Source organism: Trichosurus vulpecula, chromosome 7, assembly GCF_011100635.1.
Source record: "Trichosurus vulpecula isolate mTriVul1 chromosome 7, mTriVul1.pri, whole genome shotgun sequence".
NCBI lineage: Eukaryota > Metazoa > Chordata > Mammalia > Diprotodontia > Phalangeridae > Trichosurus > Trichosurus vulpecula.
The window spans coordinates 250271616-250299051 of NC_050579.1; the positions used below are offsets into that span (position 1 = coordinate 250271616).

Genomic DNA, 27436 nt, shown 5'->3' on the forward strand with positions numbered 1-27436 from the left:
CAAATACAAGCAAAAAGATAGACAATCCCTGTCCTCGAGGAGCTTATATACTAATAGAAGACAACATCTAAAAGGGAGCCAGAGTGGGGGAAAAGAAAATGATTAAAGTCCAGCACAGAAACATGGTGTTGAAGCCAGGAGGAGAATGAAGGCTACCCCAATCCCATATATATAATGAGGCTCCAGAACGTATTCACCAATGGGAAGAGATGGGTCTGATAGAAGGATGTTCCATGTTGAGGAAGCCACAGGAATGGTTACATGTTCCAGGATAAGGAGGCTCTATGAGCTGAGGGAAGTCCTAGGACAGGACAGCACGGTTTAGAAGTCCAGAAGCCAGGCTTAGGGCTTGCAGGGGAATGAAGGCGAGCTGAGCCCCTCCATAAAATGGAGGTTCCAAGAAGAACTCACACATGAAAAAGAGGGCAGGCTTGACAGAAAGATAAGGCTGTTGGGGTACCAGCATGTTCCAGGACTAGGAGGCTTCAGAGGCTGAGAGAAGTTCTAAGATGAGACAGCATGTTATGGAATTCTGGAAGCCTGGGACAGATACTATCTGAGGCACAGGTGAGTAAGAAGGCCAAACTGGTTGGACTGTATACTATGTGAAGGTGAATGATGCATGATAAATCTGACGATAGCTAGAAGCCAGGTTAGCTATGGATCAAGTGCCCATGGTACAACATGTAAATTTAAACATCAAAATTTAACTCTAAGCCACAAAACTTGCCAAGAAGTTCTGTGAGGATAATTTGAAAAGGGAAAATATTATGTTGTTTTAGTATTGAAATAACCAAAAGTGAAAACAAACTCTTACCTTTAATATTTTTGAATGTGCAACATTCAATACATTTATGACAGCTTTACAATCTGGCCCTTTAATTTGCTCAATAATAAAATTAAATTTAGCAGACATGCGTTTCCAATGTTCCAACTCAGTGAGTGGACCTGAATCATCAGCCTCTTTCCTCATCTGTTCACTCTCAATTAGAACCTACAATCAATAAAATGATTATTTTTTAGTGTCTACAGTTTCAATCGAGAAATTTGCACTATATTGGCAAACAATGTTATAGATACAAAATCTCTACAAAAAATAAAGGGTATAACAAATGCCCCATATAGCTGACAAACTGATATTCCTAAATCACAGGTCTGATCATGTCACTCCTTGTCTCAAGAAGCTTCACTTACACTTAATACATAGTGGATAAAATATAAACTCCTGTTTGTGTTTGACATTTAAAGTGTTCACAAACTGGCTCCAACCTGTATTTCCAGTTAACTTCATACGACACTCTACCTCATATACTTTCTACATTACAGCCAGACTGGACTACGTAATATTCCCCCATTCATGATATTCCATTATCTCAAGGCTCCATTCTTCTGAACAGGCTGTTCACCGTGAGCGAAATGCATCCCTGCCTCTACCTCTTAGAACACCTAGCTCCACTCAAGATTCAGTTCAAATGCCACCTCCAATATAAGGCATTTCCTGTTCCCCAAAATAGCATTTTCTATTTATTTTATGCGTATTTTTCATTGACTTATCTGTATAGCAATTGCTGCCCCATCCCCTAGTAGAATATAAATTACTTCTGAGAGCAGAGAGTGTTTCACTTCTAGCTCTGTATCCCCAGAACCTAGCCCAATACCTTGCAAGCAACCAATTTTTTTGAATGATCTAAATGTGACACTAACTTCATCTTGTAATATTGTTTCTCTGAATCTCATTTTTGTAGCCCAAATTAACTAGTTTAGGTGGGAAATGCATCAATCAATGAATAAGTCTTTATTAGGACCCTACTTGACCTCCTCTCCTTATCTATGTTTTATGGACTATATACAATACATTGGGATTGAGATAAAGTTCTAAATATTCCTGGATCCTTAGTATCTTATTCTTAATTCATTATTACAATTTTCTCCTAATAAAAGGGCAGATTTTTAATATCAGCCTTAAATGATATATAATTAGCTTGCTGGTCAAAGACTAGGCTATATAGTAAATAACATTTATAGAGGTCTGTAGCACCGATGCAATATTCACAGCCTCTACAGTTGCTATGAATAAGCCAGCATAGTTCTGAATCACAAAATACAACAGGCTCTCTACATGGAAGGCAGAACAGTTTTCAAACACCAGAAGGCCAAATCCATCATAGCAACAAAGAAATCTACACACATTAGCAATGCAGGGGGCATCCACATCCCCAAGCCTTCTCTCCATTAGGGCCTTCCCACAAACCAGCTTCCTTAAGCAAAATCACTCCGTCTCACTCACACTACTTCCTGTGCTTGCCCTCTCTTTCCCGGCTCTGACTGCTCTGTCTCACTTCCTCTCAGTTCTGCTCCACCCCTTCCTGCTCCACCTATTCGGCAAGCTCCTCCCACCACAGACTCATGTGTCTCAGGCTTTCATGTGACTCAGACAGGTCACATGGGCCTATTAATAGATGGGAAAGATCTTCCCATTGCCTTAACAGTACATTAACAATACATTCAATACATTAACAATACAAGGTTCTTTGGAGAGAAGTGTAAAATATTTACATCACTCTTCCTGGAAAAAGAATAGTTCAACTTGGAGGATCTGTTCCAATTAGTTCCTCCCCCAAATTCCACAGATATTGATATCCACGCCCCCTCTCCCAGGCATAGAGCACAGGACTCTAATTCCTTACACATCAGTACCCAATGAACCTATTAGAAAAGTCCTTAAGAGGAAGAGACTATACAAATAGTCAATCTGCACTACAGCTACACATAGGTTGATTGCTAACAGAGAACCAAAGAATCACAAATTAAGAGCTAAAAGAGACCTCAGAAGCCACCTAGTCCAACCATCTAATTTTACAAATGGGGAAACTGAGGCTCAGGAAAGTGATGTGACCTGCCTAAAGTCACATACACAGTAAATGAATCAGATAAAGTCCACTAGGAAATCTCCTTCACATTCAAGAATCATGCATTAGCAACCATCCCAGAAAAGTGTTATTTAAAGCTAACAGAACATATGGTAGTTCAGTCTACCTGTTCAATCTGTTTATACCATATCATGAGCACTTCTTCTAGTTGATGAATCATTTCTGAATTAGCTGCTGCATATGACACTTCTTCAAAGGAATGCAATTTGGTTAAGTCAACATTCTCTATCTTCTTTAATTCTACAGTTCCCTCAATACTTACTCTGGCACCTAAAGGCAAACAAACATTGGAAATCATGTAAACTTTCTGAAAGGAATAATAATGTATTTTTTTGTAATGCTCCTATGGTGCCTTATATATTGTAGGCACTCACCAGCAATTTGCTGTGTTCAAATTAATTGAACAATAAATGCCAGTGCTGAATTTTATCAGTATCTGTTTCCCAAGAATGTTAAATGTTAAAAGATTCATTTAACATAAATACAACTTAAATCAAATAATAATTTTATGTTAGTGATTTGGTAGATGCTTTTTCCTCAAATTTACTAATGCTAAAATTGAACACTTTCGAATGCGTACGGAAAAAAACTCATTACTACCATTTACTAGCAAAGGAGAAAATACTTCCCTCTCTCACAAAAAAAAAACCAAATTGCGTTACTTCTAATGTAAACCTCTGAAGAAGGGGAAGAGTTTATAGCACTTGATCTCTAATCCTAAATATGACTGCAAGGCTGATCATAATTTTGGTAGGATGGAACATTTTTCCTTTAAATTCTCCTTTGAATGAAGTTCTTAATAGTCATGCATTCTAACTTTTTTCAGCACAAAGACCCCTTTCAATTATATAAAAGACCCCTTTTAGTATACAAAATTTCAAGCTCCCTCCTTAAAAAAAACCTGTACTATTGATAAATGTTGATTGAGAAAAACAGAGAACAAAAATTTATGAAATCAGTAATTCTTTTAAATAATCTTGCATTTTATTAATTACATCATCTATATACTTTGAAAAAGAATACCTCAGGTTTCATTTATTCAAGCTACAGAAGGAATGTCTGACTATTTACTGAGTTACTTAATCAGATGACTTGTACAGCACATTGGGCAGAAAAAAAAATATGCTGAATATTTATTATAGCTAAGTAAAGATACACAATGTTTGGTAAGCATGTGGACTGGAAGATTTCTTGTAATAATTCCTTAATCTCCCCGGGGTCACTAGTACATAGATTGGAAACCACTGGTCTACAATAAGTACATTTAAAAAGTACACTTGTCTTTTGTAATCTATTTTAGTCCAAACTATAGTTTTATTCTTACCATCTAAAAAAGCTAGAAATCTGTTAATGGTTTCTATGAAGATAATTTTTTCAGATTCTCCTTGTTTGGACTGCTTTAAAGCACCCCAATTACTTGTTGCACGAATAGCTGGAAGAAAAATTTGTCCCAGCATATTCTTAATTCCCATTAAGAGTCCTTCAGATGCGTCCATAAAGCTAAATAGAGTTTCCTGTAAATGTAGCAAATATTTAAGACAAATTATATTTCAGAAAACCACTGAAAAGTTATAATCAAACTGACATTACAGTAGTCATAAACAATTTAACTTTATAAGAAATCTGAATAGTAGCAAAAAGAAATGGCCTTATAAACAACATAACGGATTCTGGCTCAAGCTTAACTACTCTCTCCTGCTACATCAATGCCAAATTTTTCTCCTGTGTTTCAGTTTACTACTCTACAAATTTCAAATTTTAGTCCATGCTACCTTTTTATGTCATAAAGATAGTAAGAACTAAAAACATGATGATGATAACTGATAATGATGAAAAAGTACAAGGAAATCCTTATACTAACTATTATATAACTATACGTGAGAGGTATATAAGCATGGCTTAGAAGCTAGAGGGCTGGCTGAGTCACAAACACCTGGGTTCCAGTCCTTCCTCTGATACATACTGTGACCATGGGCATGTCATTTAACCTGTCAGTGTCCCAAGCAAATCCCCAAGTTGAAGAAGAGTTTCACCAATGAAGAGAGTCCTCAACAGGAATTAGAAACTCTGATAAACTGACAGATCCATTCTCAAACTGGTCTGGGTGGTTGTTGGAGGGATTCTGGGTTGGGGGAGGCAGGGGAAGAGGGGCAGCATAGACACGTGATTTCATTGATCTGGTGGACTCCCAGTGCAGAAACTTCCTCCTAATAGAACTAAACCTGTAACTCGTGGTTTTACAAAGTTGTCTCAGATACTAGTGACTTGCCCAAAGTCAGACAGCCAATGTGTATTCAAGCTTCTTAACCATGCTTCTACTCATACATACACTTCTACTTCATATTTCTTCATTATTTGTATTCAGTACTTTCTCTTGGATTCTCTAGGCTTCCATGAAGCTACTCAAACTCTTCTTTCCTTCAAACTACTGCCTAACGGTATTTCACTGCTAACTTTAATTCTACTAATGTAGATCATCACCTTCCAATATTATTTAATAAGCACCTGCCACTATGTGATACTATGCTATGATAACTAACCACATCAGGCTAAAAATAACATCACTGCCCTCAAGCAAAGTATTATATAAGACAATAAATATCTGAAAGATGTATAAAGGACTATTAAAAAAGAGGCGGTCTGCTGAGGTCCAGTAAATATCAAAGGAAGGTCACAAAGTTTAAAAAAAACTTACTTTACTGTTAAAAAAGATGAGTTTCACAAATTCTACTTTTAAAACTAAGAGAACATTGATAAAATTGTATTCAGGAAATAAAATACCTATAGGAAAATGTGCAGTATATTGGAAAAAGTCCTGGACTGGGAAGTGTAGGAGACTATCCCCAGCTCTGCTAATGTGTGACCTTGGGTTGAACTAGATGAACACTAAGTTTTCTTCCAGCTTTAAGAGTCTATTTTGATATATCTGAGATTTATATTTTAGCAAATTTACGCTAGAAAGTAAGTCAGTTCTGACTTTTGTTAATGCTTCCTTATTATTTGACACTGTTGTTCAGGTCTTTGGAGAAAATTCCTCCTTCCTCACCTTTCCAAATAATACTTCTATGTTTCAACTTCTTCCACTCCTGAATTCAACTGAACCCCCAAGGTTCAATTTTAGAACTTTGTTCTCCTCTCTCTACACTTTCTCCCTTAAAGACTTCATCAACTGATAAGCCTTCAACATCTCCTTTATGTAGACAGTTCCAAGGTCTACATCTCTCTGGTTACACGACCAAACTCTTGTCCTGTATGTCCAAATAACTACTGGACATTTCCACTCAAATAACACACCTGTCTTCTCACATTCAACAAGTCAAAAGCCAAAAATCATTATCTTTCTCTTGAGTTTCCAGTGACTGAAATGTAGATGTCAAGCAAAGGTAAACAAACAGTAAACCAGCTACTTATTTTTGGCTTGGGGAAGTAGTAAGCTCTCAATACTTTACTCCCATGCCTCTAATTTCATCTTTAAAAAAACAACAACTGGCTTCTTCCTATGTCCCCAGGATTTGGAGAATTCCCTTGCTATAAGCCCTCTAATGATTCCAAATGAGGAGAAAAGCAACATTGAGGCAGGAGCAGCAGCTAGTTGCTGAGTCCTTGTTTCCTGAAACAAAGATTTGTAAGCCCCAAAGTAAGCCACTGAAAGTAAAGGAAATCCTAAGCACAAGCACCATCCTCCCTTGTTGTTGTTATTCAGTTGTTTCAGCTGTGTCTGACACTTCACAACACAATTTTGGAGTTTTCTTGGCCATTTCTTTGGTTTGCCATTGAGCTCATTTTACAGATAAGGCAAACAGGATTAAGTGACTTGCCCAGGGTCACACAGCTAATGAGTGTCTGACAGGATCTGAACTTATGAAGAAAGGATTCGAAGCCCAGTGCTCTGTCCACTACACTACCTAGAACCCTTTTAATCATTTGCAAATCATCTTTTTTCATTTATACCTCCCCCTCATGATAATAGCCACAATCTTGCTTTTAAAAAAGCATTCTTTTATTTTAAACCTTAAGGAACTACTGAAAGGAGAAATATTAGATCAAATTTTCAATTATTTTGTCAGAGGATCTCTGAGATTAAGGAAGTCTGCTAGGAGGAGAAGTGGATCAATTTCAGAATGAAAACATGGGGGGAGAAGGGAGGACTTTGTATAGTAAAAATACTTCAAACTTACATAGTACTTCTACAACTAGGATCTCACCAATTTGAGTCCTCCCTCCACTGAAAGAGGGATCATCTGGTCCAATCCCTTTATTTTACAGATGGGAAGCTGAGGAGCAGAGAATTTAAGTGATTTTGGTGGGGGGGGCTGAGCTATTTAGAGGTAGAGCTGTAAAGCTTACCAGGGCAGAACAAAATAAAGTCAAAATGTCACCACAGAAATGTATTTGAATTTTATTTTATAGCTAGAAAACAATTTTTAAAACATACCTCAGATATATTTTTTGCATTTATAACAGTATCATTGCTACATCGAACAAAAAATAAACATAATCCTTTGAGTGCCTCAGGTGCAGAATCTACATATAATCTCATTATTCTGGCTCCTTTTGCAACTCCAGCCAATACTCGACCACATTCTGAAAAAGAAACTCAAGGGTTTTTTAAGTGATCAGATGGATAATTTGGATTGTATATAGCTGTGTCTATTTTCTTTTTATTTTATCACACATTTCCAATACGTTGAATGAATCTTTTAATAAGTCTAAATTAGAAAATGTCATGACTAATCTTAAGGGATGACTAACTTTTTAGCTAAATTTCCCAACAAAGTGTGTCCACATCCATTTTAGATAGATAGACAGACAGACAGATATAATAGATAGATTATAGATATGGAGAAATATATTTAGCATCTATTTCTTGATTGGAGTACTGCAGAAAGGCAAATAAATTAGGTGGATGACCAAATTGATATTGTCTGTTCTTCCCTAAATCTAGAGGTTAATTTGGTTCCAATCTAGGAAATATTGAGTACAGACTAGACTGGGTCTGGTGGTGTAGAAGGTAGGAGTACACATTCTCACCAAGAAGCTGGTTGAAGCTGTGGCTGAGGCCCACCTTGGCAAACTGAATGTGAAGCTAACAAAGCTGACAAACAGTCCCAGTACCTGGGAGTCCCCAGAGAAGGCCCTTTCAAACCTGACCACTACCGGTACTGAATCCTGCCCAGCTGAAAGACTCCAAGTGACCAACCACATTTTCTTACCTTTCTAGCCCTTTCTGCACAGAGTAATAAATGTTATATAGGTTTGGTTGGGAAAAAAAATAGCTCTGAAATCAACGGCGCATCCCCTCAAGCTTGGAACAAAGTACTCTTTGCTCCACAAGCAGTCATACCCTGCTGAAAAACTCAAGGGTCAAGTAAGTTGGCTGGTAACATGGCCAGGCAGCAAAAACACACTCAGATTCAGACTCAGACTTTGGAATCTTTCTTTGGTGACAAAGAAGATCAAAACATAAAGCCAGAAGAAGTCAACAAAGTCAAAGAGCCTACCTCAAAAGCCTCCAAGAAAAACATGAATTGGTCTCAGGCCATGGAAGAGATCAAAAAGGATTTGGAAAAGCAAGTTAGAGAAGGAGAGAAAAAATTGGGAAGAGAAATGAGAAGGATGTGAGAAAACCACAACAAACAAGTCAATGACTTGCTAAAGGAGACCCAAAAAAATACTGAAAAAAATATTGAAGAAAACAACACCTCAAAAAACAGACTAACTCAAATGGCAAAAGAGCTCCAAAAAGCCAATGAGGAGAAGAATGCCTTGAAAGGCAGAATTAGCCAAATGAAAAGGAGGTCCAAAAGACCACTGAAGAAAATACTACCTTAAAAATTAGATTGGAGCAAGTGGAAGCTAGTGACTTTATGAGAAATCAAGATATTATAAAACAGAACCAAAGGAATGAAAAAGTGGAAGACAATGTGAAATATCTCCTTGGAAAAACCACTGGAAAATAGATCCAGGAGAGAGAATTTAAATACTATTTATTTTTATTTTTAGTTTACAACACTCAGTTCTACATAATTTTGAGTTCCAGATTTTCTTCCCTCCCTCCCCCCTCTCCCTCCCCAAGATGGCATGGAATCCTGTATAGCTTCCACGTATAACTTCGCAATGAATTAATTTACACACTAGTCAAGTTATGGAGAAGAACTGTGATCAATGAAATGAATCATGCGAAAGAAGAAACAGGACCAAAAAAAAAACCAACCCAAAAACAAAAACAAAAGAGAGAAAAAGAAAAAAAAGGGGGGGGGGTGGAAGGCTACCATGAAGTGTGCCTCAATCTAAATTCATACTTCATAGTTCTTTCTCTGGATGTAGATAGCATTCTCCATCGTGAGTCCTTTGGAGTTGTCTTTGTACCTTGTGTTGCTGAGAAGAGCGAAGTCTGTCAGGGTTGGTCCTCACAGAATCCATATATCTGTAGTTGTGTATAGCGTTCTCCTGGCTCTGCTCCGCTCACTCAGCATTATGTCATGTAGGTTTTTCCAGGTTGTTATGAAGTCCGTATCATCGCCATTTCTTATAGCACAATAGTATTCCATTACCTTCATATACCACAGCTTCTTCAGCCATTCCCCAATTGATGGGCATCCCTTTGATTTCCAATTCTTAGCTACCACAAAAAGAGTTGCTATAAATATTTTTGTACACATGGGTCCTTTTCCCGCTTGTGTGATTTCTTTGGGATACAACCCTAGAAGTGGTATTGCTGAGTCAAAGGGTATGAACATTTTTATAGCCCTTTGGGCATAGTTCCAAATTGCTCTCCAAAACAGCTGGATCAGTTCACGACTCCATCAGCAATGTAACAACATTCCAATTTTCCCACATTCTCTCCAGCATTTATAATTTTCGTGTTTTGTTATTTTAGCCAATCTGACAGGAGAGATGTGGCATCTAAGAGTGGGTTTTGATTTTCATTTCTCTAATCAGTAGTGATTTAGAGCATTTTTTCGTATGCCTATAGATATCTTTAATTTCTTCCTCTGAAAACTGCCTGTTCATATCCTTTGACCATTTCTCAATTGGGGAATGGCTTGTATTCCTATATATTTGGCTCAGTTCCCTGTATATTTTAGAAATGAAGCCTTTATCAGAGACACTAGTTGTAAAGATTTTCTCTCAATTTTCTGCTTCCCTCCTAATTTTTGTTGCATTGGCTTTTTTTGTACAAAAAACATTTCAGTTTAACATAATCAAAATTATTTAGTTTTCAATTATTTTTTAGTTTATTTTTCCATGGTTCTTTGTTACAAATAATTCTTATTGCATCATGATCTGAAAAGTATGCTTTGAGTACTTCTGCCTTTCTGCACTGGATTGTGAGGTTTTTATGCCCTAGTACATGGTCAATTTTTGAGTATGTGCCATGTACCGCCGAGAAGAAAGTTTATTCCTTTTTATCCCCATTAAGTTTTCTTCAGAGGTCTATCATATCTGCCTTTTCTAAAATTCTGTTTACCTCCTTAACTTCTTTCTTATTTATTTCGAGGTTAGATTTATCAAGTTCAGAAAGGGAGAGGTTGAGTTCTCCCCATATTACAATTTTGCTGTCTATTTCTTCCTGTAACTCCCTTAACCTCTCCTATAAGAATGTGTATGCCATACCACTTGGTGCATATATGTTAAACAATGATATTGCTTCATTGTTTATGGTGCCTTTTACCAGGATGTAATGTCCATCCTTATCTCTTTTAATTAAATCTATCTTTACTTTTGCTTAGTCTGAGATTAGGATTGCTACACCTGCTTTTTTTACTTTAGCTGAGGCGCAACATATTTTACTCCAGCCTTTTACCTTTACCCTGTGTGTATCCCCATTTCAAATGTGTTTCTTGTAAACAGCATATTGTAGGATTATGGTTTTTAATTCATTCTGCTGTCTGCTTCCGTTTTATGGGAGAGTTCATCCCATTCACGTTCACAGTTATGATTTCTGTGTCTTTTTCTCCATCCTATTTCCCTCTGTTTATGCTTTTATTTCTCCCTTTCCCCTCCCTCTCCTCAACAAAGTTTTGCTTTTCACTGCCACCTTCCTCAGTTTACCCTCTCTCTTTATTCCCCTCCTTTATCTTACCATTTCCCTCTTGCTACTTCTCCCCTCCCTTCTGACCACCCCCCTCCCTTTTCCCCCCTTCCCCTCCTACTACCTGTAGGACAAGTTAGATTTCTACACTTATCAGGGTATGTTATTCCCTTCTTGAACCAGATCAGATGACAGTAAAGATCAAATACTGCTCTTCTCCCTCCCTTCTTTCCCTCTACTATAATATGTTTTTGTGCCTCTTCATTTGGTGTAATTTACCCTTTTCTACTACCTCCTTACCTCTTCTCTCATAGCCCTCCCGTTACATCTCTTAATTATGTTTTTTTATCCTTGTATCAGTTATTTTATACAGGCATTCACAATCTATGTGTATCCCTTTCAATTGTCATAATAGCTGTACTATTCTCAAGACTGACATATGTATGTGTGTGTTTGTGTATATATATATATAATATATATATATATATATATATATATATATATATATATATATAAAACATACATAAGATGATATAATCCCATATAAAGATGCAAATAATTTGCCCTTATTGATTAATAAGGTTTGTCGGGGTTTTTCCCCCAGTTTACCTTTTTATGTCTCTCTTGACTTTTGTATTTGGAGATCAAATTTTCCATTGAGTTCTGGCCTTTTCATCAGGAAGGTCTGGGATTCCCTTATTTCGTTGAATATCCATCTCCTTGCCTGAAAACTTATGCTTAGTTTTGCTGGGTAGTTGATACTTGGTTGTAGTCCCAGCTCCTTTGCCCTTCAGAATATCATATTCCAGTTTCTCCAGTCTTTTAATGTGGAAGCTGAGAGATCCTGCATGATACTGACTGCAGTTCCACGATATTTGAATAGTTTCTTTTTGGCTGCTTGCAGTATTTTCTCCTTGACTTTGTAGTTCTGAAATTTGGCTATATTTCTTGGTGTTTTCAGTTTGGGATCTCTTTCAGGGGGTGATCGATGAATTCTTTCAATGACTATTTTGCACTCTGGTTCTAGGACCTCTGGGCAGTTGTCTTTGATAATTTCTTCAAAAATATTATCAAGGCTCTTTTTTTCATTGTGGATTTCCGGTAGGCCAATAACTCTTAAATTGTCTCTCCTGGATCTATTTTCCATGTCAGTTGTTTTTCCAATCAGATATTTCACATTTTTAATCTGTTTTTTCATTCTTTACATTTTGTTTTACTACTTCTTGGTGCCTCATAGATTCATTAGCTTCCACTTGCTCAACTCTAATTTTTAATTTTGCTTTTTTTTTTTTTTTTTTTTGCTTTTGAGTCTCCTTTTCCAATTGGTTGATTTTACCTCTCAGGGTGTCATTTTCTCTATTTAGATTCTGAATCTCTGTGGCCATTTCACCAATCTTATTCTTTAGGGACTTGATTCGATCAGTGGATGTTTTTTCCATTTTTTTCATCTTTTCTTTTACCTCCCTAATTTGGTTTTTAAAGTCCTCTTTTAGCTCTTCCAGCAATGTTTTGTGGGCTGGAGACCAGTTCACATTACCTTTTCAGGTATCAGATGTATTTATAGTGTCACTGCTGTCCTCTTCCAAATTGGTATTTTGATCATGTCTGTCTCCATTAAAAAGAATCTATGGTCCTCGGTCTTTTTTGTGTTCTTCTTCATGTTGGTTAGCCTTTTCCTGGCTTTGCAACAAATATCTGCCTTTGGGGCTCAGGGCTCTCTGTCCCAGCTCTCTTATTCTGGGGATTGTGGGTCTAATTGTTGGCCTGGTAAATTATAGCCTTCAGTTTCCTGAGGTGTGGGGGAAGTGTCTGGCTCCCTGATGTCTCTTTCCCTAGGGGTGCTCTCCAGCACTGTTGCTCTTCAGCAATGGTCTCAGCTGTTTATTGTTTGAGCTGGTCTGGGCACTTCCCCTATGGGAGCAAGATTGCCTCTGCGCTCCTGGTGTTGACCCCTGCCGGCTCTGCCCCTCTGGAACTAATGAACTTCTACTATTTGGCCACTGAAGCCCCACTTCTATCTCCTCTGTTCCAGCATTCTTTTTTTTCCCGAGGAATTCTCTGGGTGAGCGGGGGAGGGATTAGAGCCGTTGACCTGGTTATTATGTCTCTCCGAAGTTCAAGAAGCCGCATTTCATACGTTTGGGATGCAAGCCGCAGGAGTTGGTATCTCACGGGCAGTGGCATCACACTGCCTCTCGTCGCTTCCACAGACTTCCGTCCTGTGTTGGAAGGCCTGGGGATCTCCGCCAGTTTCGGGCGCCCAGCTTTCTCCCAGCCTGTCTCTCAAGTGGGTTTCCTGGCCGGCCATTTCCACTTGGGTCCGGAGCAGCTCCGCACACCGAGCACTGTCCGAGCCTACAGATTCATACCTTCGGCCTTCCAGACTCTCCCGGCTTGGAAATTTGCCCCACTCAGACTACTCGCAGTTTCTAACTCTCTCAAATTTGTTCAAATTCAGTTTTTCATAGGAATCTGACAGACTTTGTGAGAGAGCTCCGATGAGATGCTGTTTCCATGTGGCCATCTTGGCTCCGCCCCAATAATTTAAATATTATTGGACTACCTAAAATCCATGATTAAAAAAAAGAGCCTAGATCTCATCTTTCAAGAAATTATCGGGGGACAGAGCCAAGATGGTGGCTGAAAAGCAGGGACTAGTGTGAGCTCTCTGTGAAGTCCCTCCAAAAACCTAACAAAAATTGCTCTGAACCACTTCTAGAACTGCTGAATCCACAAAACAGTAGAGGGAAGCAGGGCTCCAGCCCAGAACAGACTGGATGTTCTCTGGGTGAGGTCTATGCTGCACAGAGCTGGGAGCAGAGCGGAGCAGAGCCCAGTGTGGGCGGCGCGGACCAACCAGACCAGGAGCCAGGTGGAGCATGCCCTAGCGCCCTGAATCAGCGAGCTAGAGCAGTTACCAGACTTCTAAACCCACAAACACCAAAGACAACAGAAAAGGTTAGTGGGAAAAGCTGCGTAAGTGGAAGGAGTCCCCAGTTCGGCTACCGCCACAGGGGCAGCGGAGGTGGGGCAGCTACAGAAGAACAGCTGCAGTTGCTTATGGCCCCAGGCCCACCTGGTGGGAGGAATTAAGTAGCAGATCAGAGCAGGAGTGCAGAACCTGCTGAAGATCTAAGCCCAGTCCGGGTTGGGGGTTCTTGGGGAAGGAGGAGTGCTGGTGTGGCAGAGCTGGCGCATCCCCCCAAGTGTGGAACACAGACCTCCTTAGTCTACAAGCAGTCATACCCTGCTGAAAAACTCAAGGGTCAAGTTAGTTGTTTGGGAATATTGCCAGGCAGCAAAAATGCACCCAGATTCAGTCTCACACTTTGGAATCTTATTTTGGTGACAAAGAAGACCAAAACATACAGACAGAAGAAGTTAACAAAGTCAAAGAGCCTACAACAAAAGCCTCCAAGAAAAACATGAATTGGTCTCAGGCCATGGAAAAGATCAAAAAGGATTTGGAAAAGCAAGTTAGAGAAGTAGAGGAAAAATTGGGAAGAGAAATGAGAAGGATGCAAGAAAACCATGAAAAACAACTCAATGACTTGCTAAAGGAGAACCAAAAAAGTGCTGAAAAATACACTGAAGAAAACAACACCTTAAAAAATAGACTAACTCAAATGGCAAAAGAGCTCCAAAAAGCCAATGAAGAGAAGAATGCCTTGAAAGGCAGAATTAGCCAAATGGAAAAGGAGGGCCAAAAGACCACTGAAGAAAATACTACCTTAAAAATTGCATTGGAGCAAGTGGAAGCTAGTGACTTTATGAGAAATCAAGATATTATAAAACAGAACCAAAGGAATGAAAAAATGGAAGACAGTGTCAAATATCTCATTGGAAAAACCACTGACCTGGAAAATAGAACCAGGAGAGATAATTTAAAAATTATTGGACTACCTGAAAGCCATGATCAAAAAAAGAGCCTAGATACCATCTTTCAAGAAATTATCAAGGAGACCTGCCCTGATATTCTGGAGCCACAGGGCAAAATAGAAATTGAAAGAATCCATCAATCGCCTCCTCAAATGGGTCCCAAAAAGAAATCTCCTAGGAATATTGTCGCCAAATTCCAGAGCTCCCAGATCAAGGAGAAAATGCCGCAAGCAGCCAGAAAGAAACAATTTGAGTATTGTGCAAACACAATCAGAATAACCCAAGATCTGGCAGCTTCTACATTAAGAGATCGAACGGCTTGGAATACGATATTCCGGAGGTCAATGGAGCTAAGATTAAAACCTAGAATCACCTACCCAGCAAAACTGAGTATCATGCTCCAAGGCAAAATATGGATTTTCAATAAAATAGAGGACTTTCAAGCTTTCTCAGGGAAAAGACCAGAGCTGAATAGAAAATGTGACTTTCAAACTCAAGAATCAAGAGAAGCATGAAAAGGTAATCAAGAAAAAGAAATTGCAAGGGACTTACTAAAGTTGAACTGTTTTGTTTATATTCCCACATGGAAAGATGATGTGTATGATTCATGAGACCTCAGTATTAGGGTAGCTGAAGGGAATATGCGCGTATATATATATATATATATATATATATATATATATATATATGTTTATGTGTATATATATATGAATATATTAGTGAATGTGTATGTATGTATATATGTATGTGTGTGTGTATATATATACATATATATACATATATATGTATATATATATACATATACAGAGAGAGAGAGAGAGAGAGAGAGAGAGCGCGCACAGGGTGAGTTGAAGAGGAAGGGAAGATATCTAAAAGAAATAAAATCAAATTAAGGGATGAGAGACGAATATATTGAGAGAGGGAGATAGGGAGAGATAGAATGGGGTAAATTATCTCGCATAAAGGTGGCAAGATGAAGCAGTTCTGTGGGAGGATGGGAGAGGGCAGGTGAGGGGGGAATGAGTAAATCTTGCTCTCATCAGATTTGGCCTGAGGAGGGAATACCATACATACTCAGTTGGGTATCTTACCCCACAGGAAAGAAGAGGGAATAAGATTTAAAAAAAGGGGGGATGATGGAGGGGAGGACAGATGGGGGTAGAGGTAATCAAAAACAAACACTTTCGAAAAGTGACAGGGGCAAGGGAGAAAATTCAATAAAGGGAGATGGGCTGGGAAGGAGCAAAATATAGTGAGTCTTTCACAACATGAGTATTGTAGAAGGGTTATACATAATGATACACATGTGGCCTATGTTGAATTGCTTGACTTCTTAGGGAGGGTGGGTCAGAAGAGAAGAGGGGAGAGAATTTGGAACTCAAAGTTTTAAAAACAGATGTTCAAAAAAAAAGTTTTTGCATGCAACTAGAAAATAAGATACACAGGCGATGGGGTGTAGAAATTTATCTTGCCCTACAAGAAAGGAAGGGAAAAGGGGATGGGAGGGGAGTGGGGTGACAGAAGGGAGGGCTGACTGGGGAACAGGGCAACCAGAATATACGCCATCTTGGAGTGGGGGGGAGGGTAGAAATGGGGAGAAAACTTGTAATTCAAACTCTTGTGAAAATCAATGCTGAAAGCTATTTATATTAAATAAATACATACATACATACATACATGAATGAATAAACAAATAAATGAAAAAAAGAAAGAAATGGAAAAGAGGATGGAAGGGGAGTGGGGTGACAGAAGAAGGGGCTGACTGGGGAACAGGGCAACCAGAATATACGCCATCTTGGAGTGGGGGGGAGGGTAGAATTGGGGAGAAAATTTGCAATTCAAACTCTTGTGAAAATCAATGCTGAAAACTAACTGTAATAAATAAAAAAGATGAAAAAAATAAAAATGAAAATAAACAGAAATTATCAAGGAGAACTGCCCTGATATTCTAGAGCCAGAGGGTAAAATAAAAATTGAACGAATCCACTATTCACCTCCTCAAAAAGATCCCAAAAAGAAAACTCCTAGGAATATTGTCAAAAAATTCCAGAGCTCCCAGGTCGAGGAGAAAATATTACAAGCAGCCAAAAAGAAACAATTCGAGTGTTGTGGAAAAACAATCAGGATAATACAGGATCTAGCAGCTTCCACATTAAGGGACCAAAGGGCTTGGAATACGATATTCTGGATGTCAATGGAGCTAGGATTAAAACCAAGAATCACCTACCCAGCAAAACTGAGTATCATGCTCCAAGACAAACTATGGATTTTCAATAAAATAGAGGACTTTCAAGCTTTCTCAGTGAAAAGACCAGAGCTGAATAGAAAATTTGACTTTCAAACACAAAAATCAAGAGAAGTATGGAAAGGTAAACAAGAAAGAGAAATCTTAAGGGACTTACTGAAGCTGAACTGTTTTGTTTACATTCCTACATGGAAAGATGATGTGTATGATTCATGAGACCTCAGTATCATAATAGCTGAAAGGAATATGCATATATATATATATATTTGTGTGTATGTATATATACACATATGTGTGTATCTATGTATGTATATATGCAGATGTACATATATATATGTATAGACAGAGGGCACAGGGTGAGTTGAATAAGAAGGGATGATATCTAAAAAAAAATCAAATTAAGGGATGACAGAGGAATATATTGAGAGAGGGAGACATGGACAGATAGAATGGGGTAAATTATCTCGCATAAAAGTGGCAAGAAAAAGCAGTTCTATAGGAAGGGAAGAGGGGGCAGGTGAGGAAGAATGAGTAAATCTTGCTCTCATCAGATTTGACCTGAGGAGGGAATACCATACATACTCAGTTGGGTATGTTACCCCACAGGAAAGAAGGAGGAAGAAGATAAAAAAGGGGGGACGATAGAAGGGAGGGCAGACAGGGGGAGGAGGTTATCAAAAACAAACATTTTCGAAAATGGACAGGGTCAAGGGAGCAAATTCAATAAAGGGGGACAGGTTTAGGAAGGAGCAAAATATAGTCAATCTTTCATAACATGAGTATTGTGGAAGGGTTTTACATAATGATACACATGTAGCCTATGTTGAATTGCTTGCCTTCTTAGGGAGGGTGGGTGGGGAGGGAAGAGAGAAGAGAATTTGGAACTCAAAGTTTTAAAAACAGATGTTCAAAAACAAAAAAAAGTTTTTGCATGCAACTAGGAAATAAGATACCCAGGCAATGGGGTGTAGAAATTTATCTTGCCCTACAAGAGAAGAAGGGAAAGGGGGATGGAAGGGGAGTGGGATGACAGAAGGGAGGGCTGACTGTGGAACAGGGCAACCAGAATATATGCCATCTTGGAGTGGGGGGGGGAGCGTAGAAATGGGGAGAAAATTTGTAATTCAAACTCTTGTGAAAATCAATGCTGAAAACTAAATATATTAAATAAATTAAATAAAAATACATATATGTACACAGATCAAACATTTACTGATGATAAATCATAAAGGAATTTATTTTTAAACAATTCTTTGGTATACCTATAATTTTATCACTCATTGAAGATGAAAGCAATTTGCATACTAATGAGATGATTGTGCTTGTTTATTTTTATGTAAACAAATCTGATGGGGAGAAAATTTGGAACTCAAAATCTTGTGGAAGGGAATATTGAAAACTAAAAATTAATTAATAAAAAGAAAAAAAATACACAAATTCAGAAAAAGATAACAAAGTCAAAGCACCAACATCCAAAGCCTCCAAGAAAAAAATATGAATTGGTCTCAGGCCATGGAAGAGCTCAGAAAGGATTTTGAAAATCAAGTAAGAGAGGTAGAAGAAAAATTGTGAAGAGAAATTAAAGTGATACAAGAAAATCACGAAAAAAGAGTCAACAGCTTGGTAAAGGAGACACAAAAAATACTGAAGAAAATAACACCTTAAAATAGACTAACCCAAATGGCAAAAGAGCTCCAAAAAGCCAATGAGGAGAAGAGGGGATGTGGAAAAATGAAACATTAATGCACTGTTGGTGGAGTTGTGAACTAATTCAACCATTATTTAGAGCCAATTTGGAACTATGCCCAAAGGACTATAAAACCAAGCATACCATTTGACCTAGCTGGGTCACTACTAGGTTTCTATCCAAAAAGAGATAAAAAGCAAAAGGGAAAAGGACCTACATGTATGGAAATATTTATAGCAGCTGTTTCCCTGGTGGCATGAAGTTGAAAATTGAAGGAATGCCCATCAATTGGGTAATGGATGAACAAATTGTGCTCAGCGGTAGTGATGGAATATTATTATGCTATAAGAAACGATGAGCAGGATGCTCTCAGAAAAACCTAGAAAGGCTTACATGAGCTGATGCAAAGTGAAATGGACTGTACAAAGTAACGGCAGTACTGTAAGATGATCAGCTGTAAATGACTTAGTTATTCTCAGCAATACGATGATCCAAGACAACTCAGAACAACTTACAATAAAAATCACTATCCATCCCCAGACAAAGGTCTGAATAAAGACTGAAGAATACTTCTTGAATTTTTTTTATTTTTCTTGAAGTTTTTTACGGGGGATCTATGTTTTCTTTCACAATAGGACCAATATGTAAATGTGTACTGCATGACTACATATATATAACCTATATCAAATTGCTTGTCTTCTCAATCAGGTGGAGTGAGGAGGGAGGAAGGGAGAGAATTTAAATTTCTTAAATACAAATGTTAAAAATTGTTTTTACATATAATTGGAGGAAAAATAAATTTTTAAAAAAATCTATAACAGGTTAAAAAAAACAACTCTGAGATTTCATCCCTCACACTCAAAAAGACTGACAAAGAGAAGAAACAGTTGGAAATAGTTGAGGTTGAAGGGGTTGAAAAATACAGAAATGATGTTGGTGAGACTGTGAATAGGTTCAATGATTCAATGATCCTGGAAATTGAGTTGGAATTATGTGAAAAAAGTGATTAAAATATCCATGCCCGGGGGTTGGGGGGGAGCCAAGATGGCAGAGGGAAAGCAGGGACTGCCCTGAGCTCTCTCACAAATTACTTCAGATACCTCTAAAAAGTTAATCTGAACAAATCTGAGAGTGGCAGAATCCACTGGGAGACAGAGTGTAGCAGATTTCCATCCCAGGAGAGTCCAGAAGGCCAAGAGGAAGGATCTGTTGCACCAGGCTGGGAGAGCCCAGAGCACACTGGTCCACATCCAACCATAGCAGTGCAGGAGCAGGCCCTGGCAGACTGAATCACCAGCAGCAGTGGCAATTCCTGAACCTCTCAGCACAGGACTGGGGTCTCTTTGAGCTGGGTGAGATAGAAGCTCAGGGCCTGCAGCAGCAACTGAGGCTACTCTTGGGGCTACCAGCCCACAGACTAAATGTTTGAAAGTCACCTATTGGAACTTCTGGGAATCAAGATGGCAGATAAACCCTAAATGCTTTCATCCCCCCTTGTTTACCTTGAAAAACCCAGAGAATATTGCCCCAGGAAAAATCCTGGAGTGGATAAGCTAGCAGAAGGTATACAGCAGTCTTTTACCTCAGGAGACTAGGGAGATCAACAGAGAGGGTCACTCTTGCTGTGGCTGAAGGGGACCAGGACAGGACAGGATATCCACCAAGCCACACCTCAGCAAACCAGCAGGAGATCCTGAGCTCCCAGCACAAGAAGCTTAGGACAGAGCCCTCCTTGCCCCAGAAGCAGAGATCCACTTTAAAAGTCAGGAAAAAGGCAACCACAATGAAGAAGCACACTAGAAAAGGAAAGACCATAGAATCTTACTATGGGGACAGGGAAGATAAGCATTGACACTATTCCCACATCTGAAACCTCAGAAAGGAATATGAACTGGTCTCAAGCCCAAAAAAGCATTCTTGGAAGAGATCAAGAAGGAATTTAAAAGCCAAATTAGAGAGGTAGAAGAAAAACTGACCAATGATGTTAAAAATATAATTGACAAAATGAAAAAAAAATCAAAGAAGTGAACAACTCCCTAAAAAATCAAATTGGTCAAATGGATAAGGAGGTACAAAGCCTATTTGGGGAAAATAATTCCTTAAAAGGAAAAATTGACCAAATGGAAAAGGAGGTACAAAAGCTAACTGAAGAAAATAATTTGTTAAAAACTAGAATTGGCCAAGTAGAAGCTAATGACTCAATGAGGTACCAAGAATCAGTCAAACAAAATCTAAAGAATGAAAAAATAGAATAAAATGTAAACTATTTCATTGCAAAAACAACTGACCTGGAAAATGGATCCAGGAGAGATAATCTAAGAATTACTGGTCTATCAGAAGCCATGATGAAAAAAAGAGTCTGGACAGTATCTTCCAAGAAATCATCAAGGAAAACTGGCTGAGTTCCTAGAACCATTGGGTAAAATAGTCATCAAAAGAATCCACCAATGACCTCCTGAAAGAGAACCCAAATTGAAAATTCCAAAAATTATAGCCAAATTCCAGAATTATCAGGTCGAGGAGAACATACTGCAAGCATCCAGAAAGAAACAATTCAAATATCATGGAACTACAGTCAGGACCACACAGGACCTTGCAGCTTCTACACTAAAATATCAGAGGGATTGGAATATGATATCTTGAAAGGCAAAGGAGCTTGGACTACAACCAAGGATCAAGTACTCAGCAAAACTGAACATAATCTTTCAGGCAAGGAGATGGACAATCAATGAAATAAGAGACTTCCAGAACTTCCTGATGAAAAGGCCAGAGCTCAAGGGAAAATTTGATTTTCAAATGCAAGACTCAAGAGAGGCATATAAAGGTAAACAGGAAAAAGAGAGAGGGAAAAAAACACCATGTTATTCAATAAGGGCAAATTGTTTATATCCTTATACAGGAGGAAGATACTTGTTAATCTTGAGAATGGTATATTTATTATGACATTTAAAAAGGACATACATAGACAGAGGATGTGGGTATAAATTAATTGAGGTAATGATGAAAAACCTAATTAAGAGGTGCAAAGGGATTGTAATGGGAGAAGAGGCAGAAAGGGGTAAACTATATTACATGAAGAGGCACACAAACATACTACAGTAGAGGGAAAGAAGGGAGGGAGATGAGCATTATTTGAGCTTTACTCTCATCGGATCTGATTCAAGGAGAGAATAACATCCTCTGTTAAGTAAAGAAATTTAACTTGCCCTACAGGCAGTAGGAGGCGAAAGGGGAAAGAAAGGGGGGAGGGTTGTTAGAAGGGAGGGAAGAAATAGTAAGGAAAAAGGGAAAGAAAAGGGAAGGATGCTGATGGAAGAAAGGGAAAATTGAGGGAGGTGGTGGTCAAAAGCAAAACTCTTTTGAGGAAGGAAAGGGAGAAAAGAGAAATAAAAGCATATACAGAGGGGGAAATAGGATGGAGAGAAAGACACAGATAGTAATCATAACTGTAAATGTGAGTGGGATGAACTCCCCCATAAAATAGAGGCAGATAGCAGAATGAATTAAAACCCATAATCCCACAATATGTTGTTCACAAGAAACACATTTGAGACAGGGGGACACACACAGGATAAAGGCAAAAGGCTGGAGTATAATATATTATGCTTCAGCTGAAGTAAAAAAAACAGAGGTAGCAATCCTAATCTAAAACAAAGGAAAAGCAAAAATAGATCTAATCAAAAGAGATAAGGAAGGAAACTATATCGTGCTAAAAGGCACCATAGACAGTGAACTAATATCATTACCCAAAATATAAGTACCAAATGGTATAGCATCCAAATTCTTAAAGGAGAAGTTAAGGGAGTTACAGGAAGATATAGAAAACAAAACTACATTACTGGGGGACCTTAACCTCCCCCTCTCTGATAAATCTAACCTCAAAATAAACAAGAAAGAAGTTAAGGAGGTGAATAGAATTTTAGAAAAGGTAGCTATGATAGACCTCTGGAGAAAATTGAATGGGGATAGAAAGGAATATACCTTTTTCTCAGTGGCATATGGCACATACTCAAAAATTGGCCATGTACTAGGGCGTAAGAACCTCACAATCCAGTGCAGAAAGGCAGAAATATCAAATGCATCCTCTTCAGATCATGATGCAATAAAAATTACATGCAATAAAGGGCCATGGAAAGATAGATTAAAAACTAACTGAAACTAAATAATCTAATCCTGAAAAATGAGTGGGTCAAACAACAAATCACAGAAACAATCAATAACTCCATTAAAGAGGATGACAATAATGAGACAACAAACCAAAATTTATGGGAAAACTTCTTAGGGGAAGTTTTCTATCTCTGAATGCTTACATAAATAAAATAGAGAAGAAGGAAACAAATAAATTGGGCAGGCAACCGAAAAAGCTAGGAAAACAACAAACTGAAAATCCCCAATTAAATACCAAATTAGAAATACTGAAAACCAAAGGAGAGATTAATAAAATTGAAATTAAGAAAACTATTGAACTAATAAATAAAACTAAGAGCTAATTTTATGAAAAAATAATAAAATTGATAAAACTTTGATTTTGATTTAAAAAAAAGAAAACCAAATTATCAGTTTCAAAAATTAAAAGGGTGAATTCACCTCCAATTAAGAGGAAATTAAAACAACAATTAGGAATTAATTTGCCCAATTGTGTGCCCATAAATTTGACAATCTTAGTGAAATGGATGATTATTTACAAAAATATAAATTTCCCAGATTAACGGAAGAGGAAGTAAAATATTTAAATAACCCCATCTCAGAAAAATTGAACAAGCCATCAATGAACTCCCTAGGAAGAAATCTCCACAGCCCAATGGATTTACACATGAATTCTATCAAAAACTTAAAGAACAATTAATTCCCATACTTTATAGACTATTTGGGAAAATAGGCAAAGAAAGAGTCCTACCAAATTCTTTTTAGGACACAAATATGGTACTAATACCTAAACCAGGAAGAGCCAAAGCAGAGAAAGAAAATCATAGACCAATTACCCTCATGAACAAAGATGCAAAAACTTTAAACAAAATATTAGCAAAAAGATTACAGTAACTTATCTTGAGAATAATATGCTTTGATCAGGTAGGATTTATATCAGGAATGCAGGACTGGTTCAATATTAGGAACACTATCAGCATAATTGATCATATCAACAACAAAACTAACAGAAACCATATGATTATCTCAATAGATGCAGAAAAAGCTTTTGACATAATACAACACCCATTCCTATTGAAAACACTGGAGAGTAAATGATAAGTGGCATCTACCTAAAATCATCAGCAAGTATTATATGTAATGGGGATAAGCTAAATGCATTTCCAATAAGACTGGGGGTGAAACAAAGATGTTCATTATCACCACTGTCATTCAATATGGTATTAGAAATATTAACTTTGGCAATAAAAGAAAAAAAGAAACTGAAGGAATTAGAATAGGCAAAGAAGAAACTAAGCTATCACTCTTTGAAGACAGTATGATGGTATACTTAGAGAATCCTAAAGAATCAAGTAAAAAACTATTTGAAATAATAAACAACTTTAGCAAAGCTGCAGGATATAAAATAAACCCACATAAATCTCTGCATTTCTATACATTACTAACAAAGCCCAACAGCAAGAGATAGAAAGAGAAATTCCATTTAAAGTTACTGTAGACACTATAAAATATTTGGGAGTCTATCTTCCAAGACAAACCCAGGGCCTATATGAACATAATTATGAAACACTTTTCATGCGAATAAAATCAGATCTAAATAAATGGGAAAATATCAGTTGCTCATGGTTAGGCCAAGCTAATATAATAAAAATTACAATTCTAACTAAATTAATATACTTATTACAGTGCCATACTAATCAAACTACCCAAAATTATTTTATAGAGATAGAAAAATATATCAAAATTTATCTGAAACAATAAAAAGTCCACAATATCAAGGGAATTAATGAAAAGAAATGCTAGGTAGGGAAGGTGGCCTAGTCATACCAGATGTTACATTGTACTATAAGGTAGCTATCATCAAAAGCACTTGGTATTGGCTAAGAAATAGAGGAGCAGATCAGTGGGATAGGTTAGGTACACAAGACACAGTAGTCAATGACTATAGCAATCTACTCTTTGATAAACCCAAAGACTCCAGCTTCTGGGCTAAGAATTCACCATTTCACAAAAACTGCTGGGAAAATTGGAAAATGGTAGGGCAGAAACTGGGCATAGATCAATATCTTACACTATATACTAAAATAAAGTCCAAATGGGTACATGATCTAGGTATAAAGGCTGATACTATAAACAAATTAAGGGAGCAAGGAATAGTTTATCTGTGAGATTTATGGAGAATGTAGGAATTTATGACAAACAAGAGATAGAGAACATTATGAAATGCAAAATGGATAATTTTGATTATATTAAATTGAAAAGGTTTTGTACAAACAAAGCCAATGCAACCAAGTTTAGGAGGGAAGTAGAAAACTGGGAAAGAATTTTTACAACTAGTGTCTCTGATGAAGGCCTCATTTCTAAAATCTATAGAGAACTGAGTCAAATTTACAAGAATACAAGTCATTCCCCAATTGATAAATGGTCAAAGGATATGAACATGCAGTTTTCAGAGGAAGAAATTAAAACTATCTATAGTCATATGAAAAAAATGCTCCAAATCACTATTGGTTAGAGAGATGAAAATCAAAACAACTCTGAAGTACAACATCATACCTATCAGATTAGCTAACATGACAAAACAGGAAAATGATATATGCTGGAGAATATGTGAGAAAGTTAGAACACTAATTTATTGTTGGTGGAGTTGTGAACTGAACCAACCATTCTGGAGGGCAATTTGGAACTATGGCCAAAAGGTTATAAAAATATGCTTACTCTTTGACCCAGCAATATTGCTCCCAGGGAGATCATAAAAATGGGAAAAGGACCCACATATACAAAAATATTTATGACAGTTCTTTTTGTGGTATCCAAAAACTGGAAATCCAGGGGATGCCCATCAATTGGACAATGGCTGAACAAGCTGTGTTATATGAATGTAATGGAATACTATTGTGCTATAAGAAATGATGAGTAGGCGGACTTTCAGAAATCCTGGACAGACCTATATGAACTGATGCTGAGTGAAGTGAGCAGAACCAGGAGAACATTGTACACAGTGGTGGCCACAGTGTGTGAGGACTGATTTTGATACACTTAGCCCTTCTCAGCAATACAAAGACCTAAAACTTTTACAAAAGACTCATGATGGAAAATACCATCCACATCCAGAGAAAGAACTATGGAGTTGGAATGCAGAGAGAAGCAGATTCTTTTCTCTTTTGTTTTGTTTTCCTTCTTGTGGCGTCTCCCATTCATTATAGCTCTTCTACGCAACACAATGAATGCAAAAAATGTGTTTAATAGGAATGTATGTGTAGAGTCCATATTGGATTGTATGCTGTCTTGGGAAGGGAGGGGGGGAAAATTCAAAAACCTCTGGAAGTGAATGTTGAAAATGAAAATAAATAAAATATATAAAAAAGAAAAAAAATGTTCATGCCCTTTGACTCATAAATCCCATTATTAAGAATATCTCCCCAAATAGGCCAAAGACAAAAAGAAGGTTCCTTATAAAACAAAACAGCAGCAAGTTTGTGATTGGAAAGAACTGGAAACGAGGTGGATATCCATCTATTGGGAAATGGCTAAACCAATCATGACTGAATGTAATAGAACAATGTTGTAACAAATAGAAAAAAAAACAAGAAATGTAACGGATTCAGAGAAACATGGGAGGAGTAAACTGAAGCAGAGTCAAATAAACTATTAAGACAATGTAGACAACAATAACAATGCAAACAAAAAGAATAATAAAAGTGGAATCCTTACCAGCCTGAGCTCTGAAAATGGGACAATGCATAGCCCTCCTTTAGGTGAAAATATAGGGTCTGGGGGGCAGAGTCAAGATGGTGGCTTGAAAACAGGGACTCACTTAAGCTCTCCCCCAAATCCCTCCAAACACCTGTAAAAATGGCTCCAAACAAATTCTAGAGCTACAGAAGCCACAAAATAAAAGAGGGAAACAAGTCTCCAGCCCAAGACGGCTTAGATGGGCACTGATAAGGGTCTGTTGCACCGTGCTGTGAGCAGAGTTCAGCCCAGCATAGGCTAAAGTAGGACAGACCAGACCCAGGCCAGGAGTCTGGTGCAGCAGGCCTTAGGGCAATGAATCACTGAACTGCAGCAGTTACCAGACTTCTCAATCCACAAACACCAAAGACAACTTAGCAGGTTAGTGGGAAAACTGCTAGATCTGGGGGAGATAAGTTCATAGTCAGGCCCCAGCCCTGGGGTGGCGGATGTGGTTTGGCTGCAGCAGGAAGCCCCTGAGACTGCTTCCAGAGCTCCAGTGGAAGCTGCTTCCGGTCCCAAGCTCACATGCTGGGAGGAATCAAGCAATGGATCAGAGCAAGAGTGCAGGGATTGCTTTGCTGGTACAGAGGCAGGGTTCTCCTGCTTTGCCCTGCTTGGATCTGGGTCAAGGTTCTGGTTGGTGGTTCTTGGGGGAGAAGGGGCACTGGTGTGGCAGCACTTGCGGTGAGTATGGAGTAGAAGTAGCTCTGAAAACAGCAGTGCAAGGTCCCTAAAGCTCGTGACAAAGTACTCTCTACTCTAAAGCAGCCATACCC

The 27436-nt window shown here is 38.0% G+C and overlaps 1 protein-coding gene across 1 annotated transcript in view; it reads right to left on the minus strand.

The window, feature by feature from the left end:
* The window catches only part of DNAH8 (dynein axonemal heavy chain 8), a 504073-nt gene that overhangs the window by 460730 nt on the left and 15907 nt on the right, over nucleotides 1-27436 (minus strand). Inside the window, exons 4-7 of the mRNA XM_036768363.1 lie at nucleotides 7366-7514; nucleotides 4255-4444; nucleotides 3037-3200; nucleotides 818-994 (exon numbers count right to left, since the gene is read on the minus strand). Coding sequence (XP_036624258.1) covers nucleotides 818-994; nucleotides 3037-3200; nucleotides 4255-4444; nucleotides 7366-7514 — 680 coding nt within the window. The remainder of the gene's footprint in view (nucleotides 1-817; nucleotides 995-3036; nucleotides 3201-4254; nucleotides 4445-7365; nucleotides 7515-27436) is intronic.